The following is a 23,468-nucleotide window of genomic DNA, read 5'->3' on the forward strand; positions in this document are numbered from 1 at the left end:
TCAGTTTACCTGCGTCTTTGTAATGTGAGGAGAACATCTGATATGTCACTGACTTTGTCCACAAATGGCAGAGAAGTAGATTTACTTAAGCTGCCCATCCTTCCATAGATATCAAACAGATTAATATATGCATAGCTGGTGCAGGCTTGGGAAAATAAGCTTCTTAGTTGTTAGTAAATTAAAGCAGAACTAAAACTCCTTAGTGTCCCTTAAGCACTTGTAGTTGCTAAACTAATACAGGGAGGTACAGCAAGTTAAGGTATGTGGAGAAAAGAATGTGTTCTGGCCACCTGATGCAGGAGCGAAGCCTCCTTAGACGGAAAACAGCCCAACACTTCCCAGATATCTGGCTTCTGACGAGAGGGTCTCTGCATGGAAACAGAAGCGTGACACTGGTGTAGTAACAGACACGGCCGGATACACTTCCTATTTTGAGAGAGAAAGACACGTCACGCTCACTCTCTCACACTGACACTGACACTCAAACGTGCAGATCAGGAAGTGAGCCATCAAGTAGCAGTTCTTCTGAATTCGGTGCCCTGGGGTGCAGCCTCTGGCTCTAAGAGGACCCACGGTTCGCTGTGGCTATGACCCCCCCCTGATTACGGACCCCCTACTCATCTGGACTCGCGGCTGCGCCATGGGCACCCGGCTAAAGTGAGTGTGAGCCTCTCTCCGCATAACACGTCTTCTCCTCAACCTGCCGCTCATTTCCTCTGATGGAAGCTCATGACAGGACTTGCTTGCTTCCTGTACATCTGTATTTTCGCTCTTATTTTTTGACCAAGGTGTGATACTGGATGGAATTCAGCTGTATAAATAAAAGCAACCTTTTCTAGTGAAAGTATATGGACCTGAAAGCAAACTCCACAAGACAAAACACCTGCTTAAAGCGTCTGCTGTAACGATATCAATAAAGTGAAAGATATGAGCTGTTGGCCTCTGCATTAGAATGGGCCTCGCTGGCAAGCAGTAGAATTGTGTTTGTATGTGTCTGAGACTCATAAAATAGGGGAATCACCCTCTGCCTGTTTATAATTTATTTCATTATCATTTTGACTACCTTGATCTGTTGTTTATTTTTATATATGATTCACTTCTTTTGTGCATCGTTGACCTCTTGTATATGTTGCTTGCTTAATATGTCTGATTACATCAGTTTGGGAGGTGAGTAATCAAATGTATGTAATACAATGACCATAAAACCTTTGAATCTTGAAACTTTTCAGAGAAAATCCAGAGAGAACCTTCAACTGGTTCTTTGAGGTCTCCTGTCCCATCGCCAAGGACAAAGGTGAGTAGCCTGATGTACTGGGACACACACACACACACACACACACACACAGGTTTGTAATTATATCTCTGTAGGGACTATCCATTAATTTCTATGGGGAAAACTCTAATCCCAACATGATGACCTTAATCCATACCCAGTCCTAATCTTAACCATAAGTAATTAAACACAATAGAAAACTTTTACATTTTTGATTGCATTCGCAGATCTTTGTGGGGACCTGAAAAATGGACATTTGGTCTCCACCTTGTAATATAAATCTAATCTGCACACACACACACACACTCATCACTACCAAGCACCCTTGAGGGCCCACATACAGTTTTTTTTTTTTTCCCAAAACAAGCTGTAGGTTATGAGGGCAATCAGTCTTTTGTTACAGCCAAGGAAATGATACTAACTGTGTTAATCAGGAAATGTGAGTTGTGCATTTTTAATAGCAAAGCAGGATGCATATGGGTAAGACATAAGGAAAGAGACATATTAATGTATTTAGAGGTAGAAAAAGTAGCCCGTCTGAAGTGAACTTATTAACTGGCACAGGAGGGATAATTATGAGTAGGGGGCTGACAGCGAAGAGCAGAGGAGGGAGAGCTGGAAATCGAGTGGAGATGAAGGAGCAGAAGGATGTCAGGCTGGGGATGAGTGATGTGAGAGCAGGGCTGCCGGAACAGGGGGAGTGACAGAGGGATGCGAGGAGAGCCTCTCACATCGGGCAGCCAGCGGCAATCGTAGCGCCAGCATTTCCCCAACACCAATGGAATCCGGCGAAGCGGAGAAGGGATCCAGCTGCTCTCGAGGGAGAGGGAGCCAGGCCGTGGACATCGGCGAGCAGCTGAGAGTGAGGCGGCTCGTTCCGGCGGTGCTGCTACCCAGCAGACCTCAGAAACGGCGCTTCCTGTTTTGTGATCAAGCAGCAAACCACAGCGAGAGAGACAGAGGCTTTTCATCTAGCTGCCTCCCTGCCAGCCTCACGGCCCATTAGTCTGAGACCCCACCCAGCACACACATTGTTTCCTGGCAGCGGCTGACCAGAAAGAAAGGTCAAGAAAAAGGACCACTGTAATTGTCAGGGCAAGCTCTGTGTTTCTTAGTAAAGCCTGGATATCTGGGCCAGTGACATATTTGTCAGGCAGAAGCCAATGAGTCTTGACTGAACATTTCACCTTTTAACATGTAAATTGAACCTTCCACAAATTCAGTTGAGTCACGTTTCTTCATGTGATCAGCGGAACCTGGTATACAGGTGGTAGATGAAAGAAGAGAGCAATTGTAAACCTTGAAGGACCTTGAAGACATAGAAATGGAAGCTGAATACAAACAAATGAAAGAGCCTGCTGTCAGTGGGGGGGGGGGTCACATCTCCTGGGGTGCAGGTCCACGTTCAAGTGCAAATGAAAAAAAAGACAACCACACTCAGGAACAGATGCATGCCCAGTCAGCCACAGGAAATGACATAAGCACAGTGGTTAAACGGTGATCTCTTTGATGGAGGATGTGCTTTGCTCTTCACTTTCTTTGCCTGTCCGTTTTTTTCCCTTTTTTTCCCCAGATCCCCTGGTTTTGTTCCAGTTTCCTGAGGACTACAGCGATGAGGTGCATCATCACAATTATCTTAGAGCGCACAACCAGCACAGGCATGAGGAGAATCGTCACACAGGTGGCGCGTCCTTACCTTAGAGCCCTCATCCGGCACAGGCATGAGGAGAATCGTCACACAGGTGGCGCGTCCTTACCTTAGAGCCCTCACCCGGCACAGGCATGAGGAGAAACGTCACAGAGGTGGTGCGTCCTTACCTTAGAGCCCTCACCCGGCACAGGCATGAGGAGAATCGTCACAGAGGTGGCGCGTCCTTACCTTAGAGCCCTCACCCGGCACAGGCATGAGGAGAATCGTCACAGAGGTGGTGCGTCCTTACCTTAGAGCCCTCACCCGGCACAGGCATGAGGAGAATCGTCACAGAGGTGGTGCGTCCTTACCTTAGAGCCCTCACCCGGCACAGGCATGAGGAGAATCGTCACACAGGTGGCGCGTCCTTACCTTAGAGCCCTCACCCGGCACAGGCATGAGGAGAATCGTCACAGAGGTGGCGCGTCCTTACCTTAGAGCCCTCACCCGGCACAGGCATGAGGAGAATCGTCACAGAGGTGGTGCGTCCTTACCTTAGAGCCCTCACCCGGCACAGGCATGAGGAGAATCGTCACACAGGTGGCGCGTCCTTACCTTAGAGCCCTCACCCAGCACAGGCATGAGGAGAATCGTCACAGAGGTGGTGCGTCCTTACCTTAGAGCCCTCACCCGGCACAGGCATGAGGAGAATCGTCACACAGGTGGCGCGTCCTTACCTTAGAGCCCTCACCCGGCACAGGCATGAGGAGAATCGTCACACAGGTGGCGCGTCCTTACCTTAGAGCCCTCACCCGGCACAGGCATGAGGAGAAACGTCACAGAGGTGGTGCGTCCTTACCTTAGAGCCCTCACCCGGCACAGGCATGAGGAGAATCGTCACAGAGGTGGTGCGTCCTTACCTTAGAGCCCTCACCCGGCACAGGCATGAGGAGAATCGTCACAGAGGTGGCGCGTCCTTACCTTAGAGCCCTCACCCGGCACAGGCATGAGGAGAATCGTCACACAGGTGGCGCGTCCTTACCTTAGAGCCCTCACCCGGCACAGGCATGAGGAGAATCGTCACACAGGTGGCGCGTCCTTACCTTAGAGCCCTCACCCGGCACAGGCATGAGGAGAATCGTCACACAGGTGGCGCGTCCTTAACTTAGAGCCCTCACCCGGCACAGGCATGAGGAGAATCGTCACACAGGTGGCGCGTCCTTACCTTAGAGCCCTCACCCGGCACAGGCATGAGGAGAATCGTCACAGAGGTGGCGCGTCCTTACCTTAGAGCCCTCACCCGGCACAGGCATGAGGAGAATCGTCACAGAGGTGGCGCGTCCTTACCTTAGAGCCCTCACCCGGCACAGGCATGAGGAGAATCGTCACACAGGTGGCGCGTCCTTACCTTAGAGCCCTCACCCGACACAGGCATGAGGAGAATCGTCACACAGGTGGCGCGTCCTTACCTTAGAGCCCTCACCCGGCACAGGCATGAGGAGAATCGTCACACAGGTGGCGCGTCCTTACCTTAGAGCCCTCACCCAGCACAGGCATGAGGAGAATCGTCACAGAGGTGGTGCGTCCTTACTTTAGAGCCCTCACCCGGCACAGGCATGAGGAGCATCGTCACACAGGTGGCGCGTCCTTACCTTAGAGCCCTCACCCGGCACAGGCATGAGGAGCATCGTCACACAGGTGGCGCGTCCTTACCTTAGAGCCCTCACCCGGCACAGGCATGAGGAGAATCGTCACACAGGTGGCGCGTCCTTACTTTAGAGCCCTCACCTTGCTGGATGTTAGGATGGATATGCTGTGTGTATCACCCCTGAGATACAGCCTGGTATTTTACCTGAATACAAGTATGTTTGCTTCTCTCAGGAATCCATTCGCAGTCTCCCACGGTTCTGCTTCCCGTACGACATAGAAAGGTAAAGTCACGTGTCGTTTGCTATTGAGCCTCCAGTTAATGGACGATAACTACAACGGGACTTTGTTACTGGACATAGTGCATTGTTACCTATTGGGACAGGTGGACTCTCCCTGTTTCCTTGTGTAATAGTAAGAGTAATAGTACCTATTGTCTTTATGGGTACAAAACTCAATTATTCTTTCTGTTACATGCAGGGTGAAACCAAGTATGGTAGTACAACACTTCACCTTTGTACTCACCGATCTAGAAGGATGTCAGCGTTTCGGATTTTGCCGTCAGACTTCTGGGTCTAAGAGCTGTCTCTGCGTCTTGAGGTAAAGTACAATGAAACTGACTGAAAAATGAACAGTTGTTTCTGTAGATCCACTGCCACCTGCTGGATATGTGGAGGTGTACAGGTGAGGTTTCCACAATACTGTAGAAGGATTCTTAGACAGAATTGTGAAATGTAGTGAAACTCATTTTTCTCTCAGTCTGCATAAGCTTGCTACTATCTTAGTTACTGTTAGTGCTCTAGCAGCAAACCAACTGGTTGGGCTTTCACAAGTGCACCCTCCATTGAGAGCTATAATGGGTAAACGCCTCAATGAGATCTATCACAGGCGTAAAAATGGCTTTCACAGAAAACCTTCCAAGGAGGGGTATCACAGGTTTACCCTCCAAAAATGGCTTTCACAGAAAACCTTCCAAGGAGTGGTGTCACAGGTTGACCCTCCAAAAATGGCTTTCACAGAAAATCTTCGAAGGAGGGGTATCACAGGTTGACCCTCCAAAAATGGCTTTCACAGAAAATCTTCGAAGGAGAGGTGTCACAGGTTGACCCTCCAAAAATGGCTTTCACAGAAACCCTTCCAAGGAGAGGTGTCACAGGTTTACCCTCCAAAAATGGCTTTCACAGAAAATCTTCGAAGGAGAGGTGTCACAGGTTGACCCTCCAAAAATGGCTTTCACAGAAAATCTTCGAAGGAGAGGTATCACAGGTTGACCCTCCAAAAATGGCTTTCACAGAAAATCTTCGAAGGAGGGGTATCACAGGTTGACCCTCCAAAAATGGCTTTCACAGAAAATCTTCGAAGGAGAGGTGTCACAGGTTGACCCTCCAAAAATGGCTTTCACAGAAACCCTTCCAAGGAGAGGTGTCACAGGTTTACCCTCCAAAAATGGCTTTCACAGAAAATCTTCGAAGGAGAGGTGTCACAGGTTGACCCTCCAAAAATGGCTTTCACAGAAAATCTTCGAAGGAGAGGTATCACAGGTTGACCCTCCAAAAATGGCTTTCATAGAAAAAACCTCCAGCTCAACATATATTTTTATATTTTTGATATATGTCCATCACGTGATACAAATCTCTCACATTAACATATCTGATGCTTATGCCTGGCTGCTAACATGGGCTCCTCCTGTTCAGGACCTGTACATACAAGACACCAGCTTTTAGGCACCATCAGCCTTGTTGATTTGAGTGCCATCAGACCCCTTTTCAAACTTAGCGACTCACAGCCAGATGCAAGGCTGTAGAGCCAGGATAAGGAGAACAGCAAAGCAGCAAAGAGCATATCATGGTCCTTCATACATACAGACACCTGTTAGCCACTGTAGGACCTTAACTGGGTAAATGTAGGCTTAGGGTTATAAAAGATTGCAATGTCCTTTCACACGCTTAAAGGGTAGTTGAAAGGGTAGAGTGTAGGGGATTTGAGAAGACTACATGTGCACACAGCGACAATGACGCAGCTGCCAGAATTCAGGATGAGGTTCTGAATTATTCCTGTAACTCTGCTTTGCCACTTGATTTGCACAGTGAGCTGTACTGAAGAGTATTACTCCGGCCAGGACTTCTTCTTGGAGAATGTCTGTTAGAAAATGCCCTACCTGCTCTCAAGCCTCGCATTTCTTTTTGTTGCAGTTACCTACCCTGGTTTGAGGTCTTCTACAAACTCCTGAATAATCTGGCTGACTATTTGACTAAAGGACAGGTAAAGCCACAGTCATTTTTAATAATCATTCCCTGGATTAGGAATGTTCCCTGGGTGCTTCCTGTGAAACAGATCATTCTAACAGCACCATGCCCTGTTCACGTCACGACTCGCTGCTCTCTGACAGACCAATGAAATGCGAGAATTGCTGTCCGCCCTCCACCAACATCCCGTCCCACAGGCTGACAGCTTTGCCACCCTACAGCTGGTAAGTCAACAGTAGCCAGTGGCACCCTGCTTCAGGTTAATATTAAAGGATAAACCTCCAAATAAGAGTATGTGAATTGTCCTTTGTACTGATACGAATGACAGAATAACAACCATTTTTTTTCATGTTACCCTTTGCCTGCCGGAAAATACTGATTGGGAATTAATCTGCTTGATAGTGGGTGACATATGCAGACATTTTGTTAGACACAGAGCTGTGATAAACCGGCTCTAGTGCACAAAATCAGGTCTTCATGTTGGTGATGCCAAATTAGCAATGATGTATCTATTCCATTGTGTTGCATCAATGCAGTCCAGCTACAGCTATGCTTGGTTGACTTGCTGTAAATTTTAACTGTTCTGTTTGGTAAATTAGAACATAAGAACTATACAAACGGAAGGAGGCCATTCAGCCCATAAAGCTCGTTTGAGGAGAACTTAACTAATAGCTCAGAGTTATCGAAATCTTATCTAGCTTTGATTTAAAGGAACCCAGGGTTTTAGCTTGCGCTACACTAGCAGGAAGGCTATTTCATACTCTAACTACACGCTGTGTAGTGTTTCCTCAAATTTGTTTTAAAATGTTCTCCCTCTAATTTCCACTTTTCAGCGCTGTGTTGTCACATGATGATCTGTTGCGTTTTGCCTGCATCTTTGCTGTATCTGCTGTGACTTGCTGTTAGCAGTATCACGTTATCTCACTGACCTGTGCTGCCAGCAGTATCACGTTATCTTACTGACCTCTGCTGTCAACAGCATCACGTTATCTCACTGACCTCTGCTGTCATCAGTATCACGTTATCTCACTGACCTGTGCTGTCATCAGTATCACGTTATCTCACTGACCTGTGCTGTCATCAGTATCACGTTATCTCACTGACCTGTGCTATCAGCAGTATCACGTTATCTCATTGACCTCTGCTGTCAGCAGTATCACGTTATCTCACTGACCTCTGCTGTCAGCTGTATCACGTTATCTCTCTGACCTGTGCTGTCATTAGCATCATGTTATCTCACTGACCTCTGCTGTCAACAGCATCACGTTATCTTACTGACCTGTGCTGTCAACAGCATCACGTTATCTTACTGACCTGTGCTGTTATCAGTATCACGTTATCTCACTGACCTGTGCTGTCAGCAATGTCACGTTAGCTCACTGACCTGTGCTGCCAGTTATGTTATATGTATCTGTGCTTTTCTTGGCCTCAAGGTCACACTCTGTGTTATTATAGACATTTTTTAGCAATTATTTTTTCATTTCAGTGAGATACGGAAGCAGTGTTTGTAGTTTTCATTACTTGTGGTTTATCATTTTAATTTCGTAACTTGCTTCATTTCAGTTTTCCTTTTCGTTTTTGCTGACTCTGTGTGAGCTGCACTGTGAGATGAAGTTGTGTTATAAATGTCAGCGTGTCTCTTCCTCCTTGAGGGTGGGCAGCTGCAGGTCATCACAGGGGTACAGCACCTTTTGGGAGGCTGTTGCCCTGCCCCATCAGGGGAGTCAGGGGTGAGTTTTGGGACATCACTGTAGCTTGTGCTTCAGCTGCCTAATCCCTAGAACACTAATACACAGAGAGACTCTCTTTTCGGAAGAAGGGGGAAACCATAAAGGCATGGATCCACCTTAACTCTTAACCGGAAACCCATGGCAGACTCATGCTGAGCACTACATGGCACTAACGCTCTGTTTCCCACCCTTACTGTACCTATGGGGGTTCATACAGCTGTTCCTTGGCCATGGATGCATAAGCATGTGTGATGATCCATGTTGCCCTCTGTTCTGTTGGACCTCTGAGCCACAGTATCATCCTGCAGCTGGCTTTTCAGGTCTAACCACAGCCATGGCCATGCAAGCCCATGGTCAGTCGGTGTACTGGCATGCCGTTGCTGTGGTAACCTGCTGACTATGGCCTGCTCTCTGTGATGTCCCAACAGGTACCGTACTTCATCGCTCCAGACCCCAAGTGTCTGCCCTCCATCCCTGAAAGTGTAAGCTTCTCCACCGACGCCGGCAGCAGCTCTAACACCCCCTTGCTGTGTACCTGCTACTTCCAGCAAGATGGATTATTGACATATGATCACACCGCTGACTGCCCCGATTAGTTTGTTTTGGCCTGTGTGTGTGGTTTGTGCACTGATGGGAGTTCTACTTACACAAAAATCTTCTGAGGGCAGAACAAAAAATGATTGGTTCAGAGAGATAACCAATCAGATTGTACAGGAGGTGGGTCGAAGCAACTAGAGGAGGCGGGACCGAAAACATCTGATTGGTTGGTCCTGCCTCCTCTAGTTGCTTAGACTCACCATTTTTCATTCTGAACATTTTTCTGTAAGTAAAACTCCCTTGTGCATATATGTGTGTGGTCTGTGCTCATGTGTGTGAGTTGTGCATGTGCGTGTGTGGTCTGTGCTCTAGCATATGTGTGGTCTGTGCTCTAGCATGTGTGTGGTCTGTACTTGTGCATGTATGTGGTGTTTGCTTGAGTGTGTGATATTTTTGCTCGTAGGTGTCCTCTCTGCTTCTGCATGATCTGTACTTGTGTGTGTGGTCTTTGGTGATGTGCGTATTGTCTGAGTTTTGTGCTTGTGAGTATATGTTGTCTGTCTGTGCCTGTGTGTGGTCTGTACTCATGTGTGTGGTCTGTGCTTGTGTGTTTGGTCTGTGCTCATATGTGTGTAGTCTGCCCTTGTGCATGTGCCTGATCTGTACTTTTTGTGTTGTCTTTGTTCATGTATGTGTGGTCTTTGCTCATGTGCCCGGTCCGTACTTGTTTGTGTTGTCTTTGTTCATGTATATGTGGTCTTTGCTTATGTGCCTGATCTGTACTTTTTGTGTTGTCTTTGTTCATATATGTGTGGTCTTTGCTCATGTGCCTGATCTGTACTTGTTTGTGCTGTCTTTGTTCATGTATGTGTGGTCTTTGCTCATGTGCCTGATCTGTACTTGTTTGTGCTGTCTTTGTTCATGTATGTGTGGTCTTTGCTCATGTGCCCGGTCCGTACTTGTTTGTGTTGTCTTTGTTCATGTATTTGTGGTCTTTGCTCATGTGCCTGGTCTGTACTTGTTTGTGTTGTCTTTGTTCATATATGTGTGGTCTTTGTTCATGTGCCTGGTCTGTACTTGTTTGTGTTGTCTTTGTTCATGTATGTGTGGTCTTTGCTCATGTGCCTGATCTGTACTTTTTGTGTTGTCTTTGTTCATATATGTGTGGTCTTTGCTCATGTGCCCGGTCTATACTTGTTTGTGTTGTCTTTGTTCATATATGTGTGGTCTTTGCTCATGTGCCTGGTCTGTACTTGTTTGTGTTGTCTTTGTTCATATATGTATGGTCTTTGCTCATGTGCCTGGTCTGTACTTGTTTGTGTTGTCTTTGTTCATATATGTGTGGTCTTTGCTCATGTGCCTGGTCTGTGCTCGTTTGTGTTGTCTTTGTTCATATATGTATGGTCTTTGCTCATGTGCCTGGTCTGTGCTCGTTTGTGTGGTTTCTGCACTCATGCGTGTGTGTGACTCTTTTCCAGAGGAACCTGACAGAGTTGGTGGTTTCAGTGGATGTCAGTAACCTGTTGCAGCTTTATGCCAGCATGCTGTTTGAGAGGCGTATCCTCCTGTACTCCAGCAAGCTGAGCACAGTGAGTCCCTCGCCCCATCCTCTTGAGCCACTATTGGCTCTCACTAAGTGTCATGTGACGGCATTTCAGAAGTGATGATTGGCTGTAGGCCCTGCACACATACTGGCTGTAATTAGCTTCTCCGGGACTGCAGATTGACAGTCCTCTTATGTGATTGGCTGTGATAGTGTTTTAGAAGTGATGATTGGCTCTCTGCCCCTCTGCAGCTGACGGCTTGCGTCCACGCCTGCAGCTCTGTGCTCTTCCCCATGTACTGGCAGCACATTTTCATTCCTGTTCTTCCTCCACATCTACTCGACTATTGCTGGTGGGTCTCTGTGATTGTTTGCAGGTCTTTTCTTAAGGATGATGGTTTTTTCTTAAGGATACGTGAGCCACGCCGATTATGATTGGCTGATAAAACAAAAAATTAAAACAAAAAATTAAAACATAAATAATGACAGAACTGGAGGTGAAGAAACCACATGAGTGATGGAGTTTTCTTTTGTCTTTTTTTTCTTCTTCTCTCCTCTGCCTTTTCATGCCCAAGTGCTCCCATGCCCTACCTGATTGGAGTCCATTCAAGTCTCTCAGAGGTACCAATCCAGTGCCATTCAGAATCAAAATCAGAATTAGAATCCATCATTGTCGTTGCAGAATTGTAGACGCACAAAGAAAGTCCTGATGGCAGCAACAGTAAAACAACACAGACACATGTCAAGGGATAGATACAGAAAAAATAAAACAAACAATTAATAAACAACGCACGATAAATAACACAAAACTGGGATTTTTATAGTAATGCTTCAAAATATATAAATTAAGGTTTAAAAACCAAGTGGAATATGTTTTGAATATACCGTGAGAACGAAATGTAAAATAAGGTGAGTAAGGTGAGTGGCGAGTATGTGAAGAAAATGTAGCAGTGTTGACAGCGGGCGCCCCGCCCTCAGGAAGAAAGTGCCAAGTGTAGCAGTGTTGACAGCGGGCGCCGCGCCCTCGGTAAGAAAGTGCCAAGTGTAGCAGTGTTGACAGCGGGTGCCACGCCCTCGGGAAGAAAGTTTCCAGTGTAGCAGTGTTGACAGCGGGTGCCGCGCCCTCGGGAAGAAAGTGCCAAGTGTAGCAGCGTTGACAGCGGGCGCCGCGCCCTCGGGAAGAAAGTGCCAAGTGTAGCAGTGTTGACAGCGGGTGCCACGCCCTCGGGAAGAAAGTTTCCAGTGTAGCAGTGTTGATAGCGGGCGCCCCGCCCTCAGGAAGAAAGTGCCAAGTGTAGCAGTGTTGACAGCGGGCGCCGCGCCCTCGGGAAGAAAGTGCCAAGTGTAGCAGTGTTGACAGCGGGTGCCCCGCCCTCGGGAAGAAAGTGCCAAGTGTAGCAGTGTTGACAGCGGGTGCCCCGCCCTCGGGAAGAAAGTGGCAAGTGTAGCAGTGTTGACAGCGGGCGCCGCGCCCTCAGGAAGAAAGTGCCAAGTGTAGCAGTGTTGACTGCGGGCGCCGCGCCCTCGGGAAGAAAGTGCCAAGTGTAGCAGTGTTGACAGCGGGTGCCACGCCCTCGGGAAGAAAGTTTCCAGTGTAGCAGTGTTGACAGCGGGTGCCGCGCCCTCGGGAAGAAAGTGCCAAGTGTAGCAGCGTTGACAGCGGGCGCCGCGCCCTCGGGAAGAAAGTGCCAAGTGTAGCAGTGTTGACAGCGGGTGCCACGCCCTCGGGAAGAAAGTTTCCAGTGTAGCAGTGTTGATAGCGGGCGCCCCGCCCTCAGGAAGAAAGTGCCAAGTGTAGCAGTGTTGACAGCGGGCGCCGCGCCCTCGGGAAGAAAGTGCCAAGTGTAGCAGTGTTGACAGCGGGTGCCCCGCCCTCGGGAAGAAAGTGCCAAGTGTAGCAGTGTTGACAGCGGGTGCCCCGCCCTCGGGAAGAAAGTGGCAAGTGTAGCAGTGTTGACAGCGGGCGCCGCGCCCTCAGGAAGAAAGTGCCAAGTGTAGCAGTGTTGACTGCGGGCACCGCGCCCTCGGGAAGAAAGTGCCAATTGTAACAGTGTTGACAGCGGGTGCCCCGCCCTCGGGAAGAAAGTGGCAAGTGTAGCAGCGTTGACAGCGGGCGCCGCGCCCTCGGGAAGAAAGTGTCAAGTGTAGCAGCGTTGACAGCGGGCGCCGTGCCCTCGGGAAGAAAGTGTCAAGTGTAGCAGTGTTGACAGCGGGTGCCGCGCCCTCGGGAAGAAAGTGCCAAGTGTAGCAGTGTTCCCAGCGGGTGCCGCGCCCTCGGGAAGAAAGTGCCAAGTGTAGCAGCGTTGACAGCACGCGTCACGCCCTCGGGAAGAAAGTGTCAAGTGTAGCAGTGTTGACAGCGCGTGCCGCGCCCTTGGGAAGAAAGTGCCAAGTGTAGCAGTGTTGACAGCGGGTGCCGAGCCCTTGGGAAGAAAGTGCCAAGTGTAGCAGTGTTGACAGCGGGTGCCGCGCCCTCGGGAAGAAAGTGCCAAGTGTAGCAGTGTTTACAGCGGGCAACGCACCCTCGGGAAGAAAGTGTCAAGTGTAGCAGTGTTGACAGCGGGCGCCACGCCCTCGGGAAGAAAGTGCCAAGTGTAGCAGTGTTGACAGCGGGTGCCGCGCCCTCGGGAAGAAAGTGCCAAGTGTAGCAGTGTTGACAGCGGGTGCCACGCCCTCGGGAAGAAAGTGCCAAGTGTAGCAGTGTTGACAGCGGGTGCCACGCCCTCGGGAAGAAAGTGCCAAGTGTAGCAGTGTTGACAGCGGGTGCCACGCCCTCGGGAAGAAAGTTTCCAGTGTAGCAGTGTTGACAGCGGGTGCCGCGCCCTCGGGAAGAAAGTGCCCAGTGTAGCAGTGTTGACAGTGGGTGCCAAGCCCTCGGGCACCCGTGACACTCATTTGACTGAGAACTGAACACTGCGTGTCCCTCAGAAGGTGCGAAGCTGTGCCTTGGAAGATGTGGTGATCCTGAACATAGACACAAACACCATGGAGTCTCCCTTTGACGACCTGAGGAGGATTCCCTCATACGTGGTGATTCTCTGAATGGGCTGAGGCTTGGGGGCGGGAGGGGGTGTGGGGGGTGCCCTTCAGACCTGAACCTCTTACCTGCCAGTGCTTCTCAGGTGTCTGCTTTGAAGGTGAGTTTGAAGAAGCAGTCTGCAGCCACGGGGACGGGCGTGGCCAGGGCCTTCCTGAGGGCGCAGGCTGAGCTCTTTGGGGGTTACAGAGAGGCCCTGACCAGACCGACGGTGAGCCAGACTCTGGGGGGATGTTAATGTTCTGTTTGTGTACAGTCTTTTAAAAACATAAACACTCAGTGATGTTATGTGAGAGGAAGCATCCCTTAATCTCGTTTTTTTTCATTCCCAAAGGGGAGTGGACCCATCGCTTTCTGCACGAAGTCTTTTCTGAACCATAAATCCAAATCCATGAGGCACTTCCTGGAGAGTGCAGTCCACCTGCAGTTCTTCAAGCAGGTACCAAAGCAGAGACTAGTGGAAGTGGCTGGATGGTCTGCCTCTGGGACACTGCCTCCTAGTGGTTGTGGAGTTCGCTAACAAGAATGAGGGATTAAAAAATGAAATGATATAATGCTTTATTTGCCATTTGTACAAATACAGGTGCATTGAAATTCTTATTTCCGCATATCCCATCATGCACTGTTTTGACAAACACAAAAGTGAGAGTGAAGTTTGGGGTCTGTGCAGTGTCAAGCCACGTCTCTGGCATCCCGGGAGAATTCTGGGGGGTTAAGGCCTTGCTGTGACTATTCTACCAAGGTCCAAACTGGTGCCTCCTGATCACCAGCAGGGCTGTTAGGATATCTGACTTTCACTACATGCTTATCATGGCCCAATGAATTGGCAATATTCATATAATTGCAACATCTAGGACTGCTGTACCGACGTTTACTTACACCCACAATTTGGTCAGCAGATTAGTAGTGTGCCTAAAATATTAAAGAGATGATTATTATGACACCCAAAAGTAAGTAATCTGTATAAATTAGGTGCATCCTTATGTTTATTGAATTTAGTTAGCAGGGCACCACATGCTACTGTTTTGGTGCATCATAAAGCCCTGAAGTCACAGCGCAGAAAGCAACCGATCAGCAGCCATAGCATGTATTAGGAGAGGAGATATTGTGGTTAAACAAGCTAAAAGGGTATTGGTGGTGTGGTGCTACTTTTTGCAATTTAAAGTCTGATATATTTATGAATTTATACAGATGACTAACCTTTTAGGCGTATTCCTAAACGGCTTATCATATAGTGCGTAAGTACACCAGTATGCCCATTATCCAAAGCCCTGGATATTGTCATTCTATTGTTATCATGAATTCTTTTGTCCATGATAATCGTTTCGTGAAAATATGATATTGCGACAGCCCTATACACAGGCATGGAACCTGCTGAGGCACACAGCGCCCCCTGGTAACAGACCTGGCAGAGCAGGCGATATTAGCGTCCGTGTGGCACACAGCGCCCCCTGGTGACAGAGTTGGCAGAGCAGGCGATATCAGCGTGCGTGTGGCACACAGCGCCCCCTGGTGACAGAGCCGGCAGAGCAGGCGATATCAGCGTGCGTGTGGCACACAGCGCCCCCTGGTGACAGACCTGGCAGAGCAGGCGATATCAGCGTCCGTGTGGCACACAGCGCCCCCTGGTGACAGAGCTGGCAGAGCAGACGATATCAGCGTGCGTGTGGCACACAGCGCCCCCTGGTGACAGAGCTGGCAGAGCAGGCGATATCAGCGTGCGTGTGGCACACAGCACCCCCTGGTGACAGAGCTGGCAGAGCAGACGATATCAGCGTGCGTGTGGCACACAGCGCCCCCTGGTGACAGAGCTGGCAGAGCAGGCGATATCAGCGTGCGTGTGGCACACAGAGCCCCCTGGTGACAGAGCTGGCAGAGCAGGCGATATCAGCATGCGTGTGGCACACAGCGGCCCCTGGTGACAGAGCTGGCGATATCAGCGTCCGTGTGGCACACAGCGGCCCCTGGTCACATAGCTGGCAGAGCAGGCGATATCAGCGTGCGTGTGGCACACAGCGCCCCCTGGTGACAGAGCTGGCAGAGCAGGCGATATCAGCGTCCGTGTGGCACACAGCGCCCCCTGGTGACAGAGCTGGCAGAGCAGACGATATCAGCGTGCGTGTGGCACACAGTGCCCCCTGGTGACAGAGCTGGCAGAGCAGGCGATATCAGCGTGCGTGTGGCACACAGCGGCCCCTGGTCACATAGCTGGCAGAGCAGGCGATATCAGCGTGCGTGTGGCACACAGCGCCCCCTGGTGACAGAGCTGGCAGAGCAGGCGATATCAGCGTCCGTGTGGCACACAGCGCCCCCTGGTGACAGAGCTGGCAGAGCAGACGATATCAGCGTGCGTGTGGCACACAGCGCCCCCTGGTGACAGAGCTGGCAGAGCAGGCGATATCAGCGTCCGTGTGGCACACAGCGACGGCATTACCACCATTCAAACCACGCATTTGTGGGCCCGCCCCCCCATTGGCCATGAATAGTCACCCATGGGGCCCAAAGTGACTTTCTGATAAAGCACTAACACCCTTGTGGTGGCACTAGGGGGCACCATAGGCCCTTCTCACATTTTCGATTCTTATCGTCACGTGTTGGTGTTCCGCTCAGTTCATCGATGCGCGCCTGGACATGCTGAACCATGGGAGGGAGCCGGCGGACTTCTTCGAGGATGAGATCCTTCAGTGCGCTGCCTCTGCGGGTAGGAGCTGCCTTGGGAGGGCACAGGCCGCACGGTCGCCCGTGTGCCTCTAAGCGTCACTCTCATACTGAAGCTGGCTCTCTTCCCCTTCCAGCAGGTACTAGGCCATACCAGCAATGGGTGGGCAACCTCAAGGTACTTATTACTCATTCGCTGTGTTAATCATCCAAGTGCATCTAACTAATGCGAGTATTATATGAGTAAAATGCAGCATTGCTTTCATATATTACAGGCCTCTCTTTCACGTTTTTTTCATGAATGCATGTCGTTTTCTCTGAATAGGACATCACTATGTATTTTGACTGGTTATCTGACGTGGTTGCTGATTGGTGGCCAGTGATTTCAGCCACGATACTGTCATTTCTGTGTCCTTAGATAGGAGGCGGGGCTATCCTCCACACTGTTAAGTCCAAAGCCAACATGTGCAAGTCTGTGAGTACTGAGCTGATACCCAGAGAGCTGTCAGAAAGCCTGTGATCACTATACCTGAACCATACTCTGTCCTTGCAGGCCACAGCTCAGGCCAAGTTCTGTCTGAGGAATATCACTGCCAGTAAGGTAAGAGAGAGAGTGTATGTGTGTGTGTGTGTGTGTGTGCATGCATAAGGATAGGTATACCCTACATGTGTGTGTGTGTGTGTGTGTGTGTGTGTGTGTGTGTGTGTGTGTGTGTGTGTGTGTGTGTGTCCCAGGGGAGTTTGCCTCTTTGGCTAAGTAAATAGATTGGAAATATAAGTAAACAAATAGCAATGATGTTATGAAGAGTTATAGGATCCCAGCTGCCTAAATTGCAAAAGGTCTGTGGTTAGCAAAGCAGTTACTTTTGGTGAGGGACGCTACTATGTGAAGAATTTGTTCCATTGTGTCACTGTGTGTGTCTTCTCGCACACCAGGAGGACAGTGAGGCGGCTATGCTCTACAGGGTGGGGTCCCTTCGCTCCGAACCCCTGGGGTCACAGCTGCACCGCAGGGCCCAGTCTGACTGCCTGCAGAACCGGCTGCCAATCACACAGCACTTTGGGAAGGTAGGCTCCTCCCTCTGATCGTATCGTGGCCACGCCCACCTCATAACTTGCTCCATTTTCATTGTAAACCGAATCCAAAATAATTCCTGTGCATCTATGTCAATCTACTGTCTGTGCTGCATTACAATGCTGTCTGTATGTGCTGCATCACTTTACTGCATAATTGTCTGACTGTTGCATCACTGTGTTGTTTGACTGTGCTGCCTAACTGTACTGCGTCACTGCGCTGTCTGACTGTGCTGTGCTCATCGCTGCTAATCAACCTCTTGTTACCTGTGTATCATTGCTTTTTACGTGTTATGTGGTTACTCCATCTTGCACCTCGTCTGGCCTGCACTGTGCCACGCTGTGCTGTGCGATGCTGTGCTGTGCCACGCTGTGCTGTGCGATGCTGTGGCACGCCAGTCTCGCCCACGTCGCCCAAACCGCAGGAACGTGAGCCCTACGGAGGAGCAAAACCAGCTGGAGCCAGGTGGCACCTGGGGCTGCAGCTGGAATTCTGCCCTGGAGAATGGGTGAGTGCGCTGGGGAATGAACAGGAAGGCAGAATGGGACTGGGGCAGGCGGAGGGACTCAGGGATGAGAAAAGTATAGAGATGAGGGCAGATACTGAAGGTTACGGGAGTGACTGAGCTGGCAAAAGGCACAAAAATGTGGGCGAATACTAAAGATAATGGGAGGGACTGGAGGAGGAGGAGAAACGTGCAGAAAAATTTTCATGAAGATGACATGGGGCAGGAGATGAAGAGGTGGAGCTGGAGGGGGAGAAAAGATTTGAAGGTTAGGGGTTAAGGAAAGGGTTAGGCAAATTGAGGCTGTAAGGCTTCGTTTAATGTGAGGACTTGCGGAGTCTGAGTGCATGTGTGTGTGTGTGTGTGTGTGTGTGTGTGTGTGTGTTTGGGCATCATTCAGAACACCAGATGCTCAGCAGAGCGTGACAGATGGCGCCCAGCCAGACGATCTGGACAGCGAGCTGGTGCCAGACCCAGAGGAGATGGACCTCCTGGGGGAGATCTTTGACACCCTTAGCCTAAGGAGCTCCCATGATCGAGGCGTGATCTATGCCACCCGCAGCCTAGACCTCTTTGGCCCCGACACAACTGACTTCATTGCGCGGGTAGAGTATCTAAAGCGTGGAGGCTCAGAATGCATTGCCTGCGATGAAACTCTCACACGCAAACGTACAGTCTAATGTTGGTCACGCTTCTGAACTTTACTGTGCTCGTATTTGTTGCAGCGCAAGATGATGACCCCAAGCCAGGAGAGTCTGAGCCCCTCCACAGGCAGGAGCGAGAGTTTGCTGAGCTGGGGGCAGGACGGGGACTTAGAGGAGGGGGAGGAAGGTGAATTGGAGGAGGGGCAGAATGGGGACTTAGAGGAGGGGCTGGATAACAGTCCCGGGAAGATGGGGAAGGAAGATGAGCTTTCTGAGGGGACAGAATGGCAGGATTCTCCTGCGGGGAGTACGGGGGTCGCCTGGGAAACAGGCACCAGCACCGAGTGGTGTGAACCCTGCAGGGGGTGTGAGGAGGGACAGGACTCACTTTCAAAGCCAGAGACTCATCGAATGGAAGGCTGTCCCTTAGTGCAGGGAGTGGAGGTGGAGGCCAGCAAAATCTCTGCAAGGACGCTGGAGCAGCCAGTCCCTCCAAGCCCACAGAGGGAGCCAGCCTCTTCAAGAGCACAGGGGGAGGAACCAATCACTCCAAATATACAGGGGGAGGAGCCAGTGCCTCCAAGCCAACAGAGGGAGCCAGCCTCTTCAAGAGCACAGGGGGAGGAACCAATCACTCCAAATATACAGGGGGAGGAGCCAGTGCCTTCAAGCCCACGGGAAGAGGAGCCAGTCACTTCAAGGGCACAGGGGGAGCCAGTGCTTTTAAATGTACGGGGAGAGGAGCCAGTCCCTTCGAGCCCACAGGGGGAGGATCCAGTGTCCCCAATACCCAAGGTACAGGAAGCAGTGGCTCTGTTCCAGGTAAAGGCCATGAAAAAGCCAGTTGATGTGTGGAGAAACACCCGCAATGCTTCTCCCAATGGGAGACCAGAGATGGCAGCCACCCTTGAGGCTGCCGATGATATGGAAGCACCAACCAGGAATGAGACAGGGACTCTGGGGGAGAGCGAAGGCCTGCCTCTGGTCAAGGTGTCAGAGCTGAAGAAGAGGTTTGAGGCCTGACATTGTGCCAGTGGCCTGAGCCCATAACCAAGGCCTGACACCACAACCAGACACTGTCACCGGACAGTAGGCATTTTCCTGCAGATTTTCCAGTGTCATTGGTTATGTATATTGTTAGCGATAAACCATTAAGCATTGGGAAGGGCCTCTGGTTGGCTATTCCTCTGCAGGGAATCATGTATCAGAAATGATCTGCTGGATCCAGCTCTGCACAAAGCACAAAAAGCAGACAGCTGGGTACCGATCCTTTGTAAAGCAGGCATTCTTCACATAATAAAAACTTGTTTTTATCCAGGAAAACAAGTTTTACAGTTCTGACTGACTGTCTGGTAGTTCGTAAAAATCTCTCACATCCGGCCGCCATCTAATTGGGTCATACATACAGTTACTACTCTCATAATCTGCCCTTTCTTGCATAGTTTTGTGCTTCATGTTTAATCAATAAATGTATGAAATTTTCTGTTTACATGCTTAATGTTTGATCACATTAGAATGATTGTTAAATCATTTAATCTTGACCATAAGTGAAAAACCTGCTTTGATATGGTACATGACAAACTTCCTGTAACAGATCCTGAAACAGACCCTATAGGCATTTTTTAAGGAGCATTATGGGAAGGTTTCCTAAATTAACGAGGCCTGATATTGTTTGAAATAAAATACACAGAGTAGGAGAATAAATAATATTCAGAAATCATAGAGGTAACAAAATAGTGAAAACCAACTGTAGTTATTTATATACCTAGTTTACTGAAAAGTTCAGTGAAGTCTTCAAACTCATTTAAAGACAAAGCAACTATTAATTTCATGGCGCTTCAGGGTTGCGGTGTCATCACCCACTATTGATGCTCCGCATGGTTTTCACTGAATCTTGTTTTCTTTCATGTTTATCCATATGTCAGTAAGTTCTTTTCCTGCCTAAAGCTGACTGGTACTGATTAGGCCAAGGGCAGTGTCTAATTTTTCATACCATCACACTGTCCAGACCTTATACTATAGTATCCGATTTTTTTTTATATAGTAATTTCAAAGGCAAAGATATTCCAGTATTTTAAAATCTTGCTGATAAAACTCACTGAGCAAAGGGGTGTCAGCACCAGTTTGTCCTACTCTTTCATGTTCCCTCCTCGTTTGGCCAGCAGGTGTCGCTGGCCATCCTGTCCTCCCTGTTGTCAGCCTTTGTGTTTTCCCCTGCTCCCTATCAGATGTATGGCTCAATGAGTTGAGCATGTGGCTACCTATTAACCCCTCTGTTGTGTGTTCAAATCCTACTGCCTCTGTTTTTGGATTTTGTTCCATTGGTATCAGTTTTCCTAGTTCCTGTGATTCTGTGGTTTGTTTTCTGTTTTGGATTCTTGCTTTGTGCCTTGCTTGTGTTTTACCTGTCTTTCTTATTTCTGCAGTTTTAGATTCTGTTTCTGTGAGTTTTAGTTTCTCTGTGATCTCCCAGTTTCCTAGTCTTAATAATTAGTTTCACCTGTTGCCTGTTTCCTTGCATCAGTCCTTATGTGTATTCCCTGATTGGTTAATTGTTTCATGTTTCACTCCTGCTGTGTCATTACCCGGTTTAGTTTTTCTCTATTTAAGTCCCTTCCTTAATTCCATTCCCCAGTGATTCATTGTATGAATTTCTGTATGCCAGCGATTGTGTTATTTGTATCCTGACCCCTTTGTAATTAGTCTTTGTTTATGGCCCTTGTTGTCTGATTTTTTTTTTGTAGTGTTTTTCTGCATTTTCAGTTCTGTTAATAAACTGTTGTTGTACTGTGAGTTGCCAGTGGGTCGTCCACCTGTCAGCCTGCACCATGCCTTGTTCTTGCGCCAGAACCACCCAGGTCCGTGACATTATCCGATCGTGCACAGGTGCGATCAGCACTTGGGCTTCAATACTATTATGGCACTGAATGAGTCACTTACATTCTATCAAGTTTAAAAAAATTCCTTGTCATTCAGTACCAAATTTTGATACCTATGGAGAAAATCTCATCAGCATTAGTGAATTAACATCTGTCTATGGAGGGTGAACGAGCTGAAATTCATACACGGATTAACACATTCATTCATTAGATTTGGTATTTCTGCTCAATTCAGCTGTGTGCTTTTTTTTTGTGGTACTGATTGTTTTTTTTCACTGGTGTCACCATTTAAAGTAACTATATGGCCCTGAAACAGAAAGGGTGGGTTCCACTGGACTATTGAAAAGTGTATCTAGTTTAAAAAATTTGGAAATCTGGTAGCCCAAGGGACCACCATATGCATTCACAATTTGTAAGTCCCAGAACTTAAATATTTTTATGTTATGATACTGTGCTGAGTGTGTAAAAAAAACCAAGGAACTGAAAAATAAACTGAAGATTTGTGTTGTAATATGCAATGTAATTTTCTTTTTGTTAAAATTAATTTTGGAAAGTGGTATTGAAAAAAGTTTCATTCAGGAACTGGTATCGAAGTTGCCTAAGGTCTCAGCACTTGGATCAGTATGAAAACCATTTGAATTATACCAGTCCTAATCAACACTAACTAAAGACTCTACTTTTGATTGGATCTGTTTCAAATTCTCCTTTTCCTGACATTCTCATTTTATTTTTATTTGTTAAAGTGTCAGTGTCATAGTTTTTGGCATGAAAGATTAAGTTCTATAATCTGATTTTAATCAACAACAACAATAATAATAATATTAATTATTATGCCTCACGCCTCTGGGTCCCAGGTTCAAGTCTCCTGAGGAGTTTGCATGTTCTCCCCATGTCATCGTGGGGTTTCCTCCGGGTACTCCGGTTTCCCCCCACAGTCCAAAAACAAGCTGAGGCCAATTGGACTTGCTAAATTGCCCGTAGGAATGCGTGTGTGAGTGACTGGTGTGTGAGTGTGCCCTGCGATGGGCTGGCCCCCCATCCTGGGTTGTTCCCTGCCTCGTGCCCATTGCTTCCGAGATAGACTCCAGACCCCCCGCAACCCAGTAGGATAAGCGGTTTGGAAAATGGATGGATAGATGAATGCATGTGTGAGTGAATGGTGTGTGAGTGTGCCCTGCGATGGGTTGGCCCCCCCATCCTGGGTTGTTCCCTGCCTCGTGCCCATTGCTTCCGGATAGGCTCCGGACCCCCCTGTGACCCAGTAATATAAGCGGTTTAGAAAATGGATGGATGGATAATAATTATTATTTAGATAGCACTTTTTATACATAAAAAATCTCTATTAACAAAATTATTTTTTTTATGGTTTTGTGAATGAAATTCACTTTTTTCTTGGATAGAGCAATGCAATCCTGCACTGAAAAAGTGACTGTGTATGACTAGACTGACCAAGGAGCGGTATTGGTAAGTTTCCTAAATTACGGAGCCCGAAAAGAGTTATATAGGCCCACCCTCCTGTGAGCCCCTGACCTGCAGGGGGGAACTGTTAGGATTGGGTGCAAGGTAAATTAGGTGGCAGTCAAAGGCAAGGACCTCAACGAACCAATTGTCGGCTGCCAAATTTGACTTTAGGGAAATGGAATGTAACCTCTCTGGTGGGGAAGGAGCCAGATCTGGTACAGGAGGTACAACCCACGGACCGGGCTCTAGAACCAAACTCCTGGAGAGGGGTTGGACTCAATTCCACCCTGGAGTTCCCCTTTGTGAGAGATCCCGGGCAGGTGTGAATCTACTCATAGCCCCCTGTTTTGCTGCTCGTATATTCGAGTTCACCCCAGTAAAAGAAAGGATTACCTCCCTTTGACTTTGAGTAGACCGACACCTTATCGTGGTGGGGGGGTTTCAGTGATCTCAGGAGCTATGTTGTCTGGGGCTTTATGCCCCTGGTAGGGTCACCCAAGGCAAACAGGTCCTGGGTGAGGAACCAGACGAAGTGCGGCTCAGAAGACTCCAATAAAGAAAAAGATTTTGGACCAACGATTTCCCTTGCCCGGATGTGGGTCA

At 48.7% G+C, this 23,468-nt stretch overlaps 1 protein-coding gene and 2 long non-coding RNA genes across 8 annotated transcripts; 2 read left to right on the top strand and 1 right to left on the bottom strand.

Moving 5' to 3' along the window:
- The first annotated feature begins 195 nt into the window (after nt 1-195).
- dennd1c (DENN domain containing 1C) lies at nt 196-21,915 on the top strand. 5 transcript variants are annotated; one of them, XM_049013054.1, is made up of 22 exons: nt 196-657; nt 1,230-1,294; nt 2,847-2,890; nt 4,785-4,834; nt 5,031-5,150; nt 6,743-6,812; nt 6,940-7,020; nt 8,955-9,008; nt 10,542-10,652; nt 10,859-10,959; nt 11,182-11,227; nt 13,538-13,636; nt 13,729-13,854; nt 13,978-14,082; nt 16,254-16,344; nt 16,439-16,479; nt 16,720-16,776; nt 16,855-16,902; nt 17,238-17,369; nt 17,775-17,884; nt 18,282-18,486; nt 18,607-21,915. In XM_049013054.1, exons 1-22 carry the CDS (start codon nt 641-643, stop codon nt 19,546-19,548), a joined length of 2,715 nt encoding a protein of 904 aa, XP_048869011.1. In that variant the 5' UTR covers nt 196-640; the 3' UTR covers nt 19,549-21,915. The 5 variants fall into 5 exon arrangements, with proteins under 5 accessions (XP_048869011.1, XP_048869010.1, XP_048869012.1 ...); XM_049013053.1 differs by having other exon boundaries at nt 197-657; nt 13,535-13,636; nt 16,442-16,479; XM_049013052.1 differs by having other exon boundaries at nt 199-657; nt 13,535-13,636.
- On the top strand, nt 4,027-4,501 carry LOC125741777 (uncharacterized). Its single transcript, XR_007397860.1, has 3 exons — nt 4,027-4,052; nt 4,236-4,296; nt 4,480-4,501. It is a non-coding gene; the product is annotated as an uncharacterized LOC125741777 (long non-coding RNA).
- Nucleotides 7,706-7,994, bottom strand: LOC125741776 (uncharacterized). 2 transcript variants are annotated; one of them, XR_007397859.1, is made up of 3 exons: nt 7,936-7,994; nt 7,796-7,865; nt 7,706-7,760 (listed from the first exon to the last, which is right to left on the bottom strand). It is a non-coding gene; the product is annotated as an uncharacterized LOC125741776 (long non-coding RNA). The 2 variants fall into 2 exon arrangements; XR_007397858.1 differs by having other exon boundaries at nt 7,796-7,900.
- Nucleotides 21,916-23,468: the final 1,553 nt, after the last annotated feature.

Source organism: Brienomyrus brachyistius, chromosome 5, assembly GCF_023856365.1.
Source record: "Brienomyrus brachyistius isolate T26 chromosome 5, BBRACH_0.4, whole genome shotgun sequence".
Lineage (NCBI taxonomy): Eukaryota > Metazoa > Chordata > Actinopteri > Osteoglossiformes > Mormyridae > Brienomyrus > Brienomyrus brachyistius.

What these genes read in the sequence shown, in the direction of transcription:
- dennd1c (XM_049013052.1), top strand. An exon ending in ACTCCAGCAAGCTGAGCACA is followed by an intron (nt 10,653 to 10,858) that starts GTGAGTCCCTCG and finishes GCCCCTCTGCAG; the next exon opens with CTGACGGCTTGCGTCCACGC. An exon ending in AGGCCCTGACCAGACCGACG is followed by an intron (nt 13,855 to 13,977) that starts GTGAGCCAGACT and finishes TCATTCCCAAAG; the next exon opens with GGGAGTGGACCCATCGCTTT.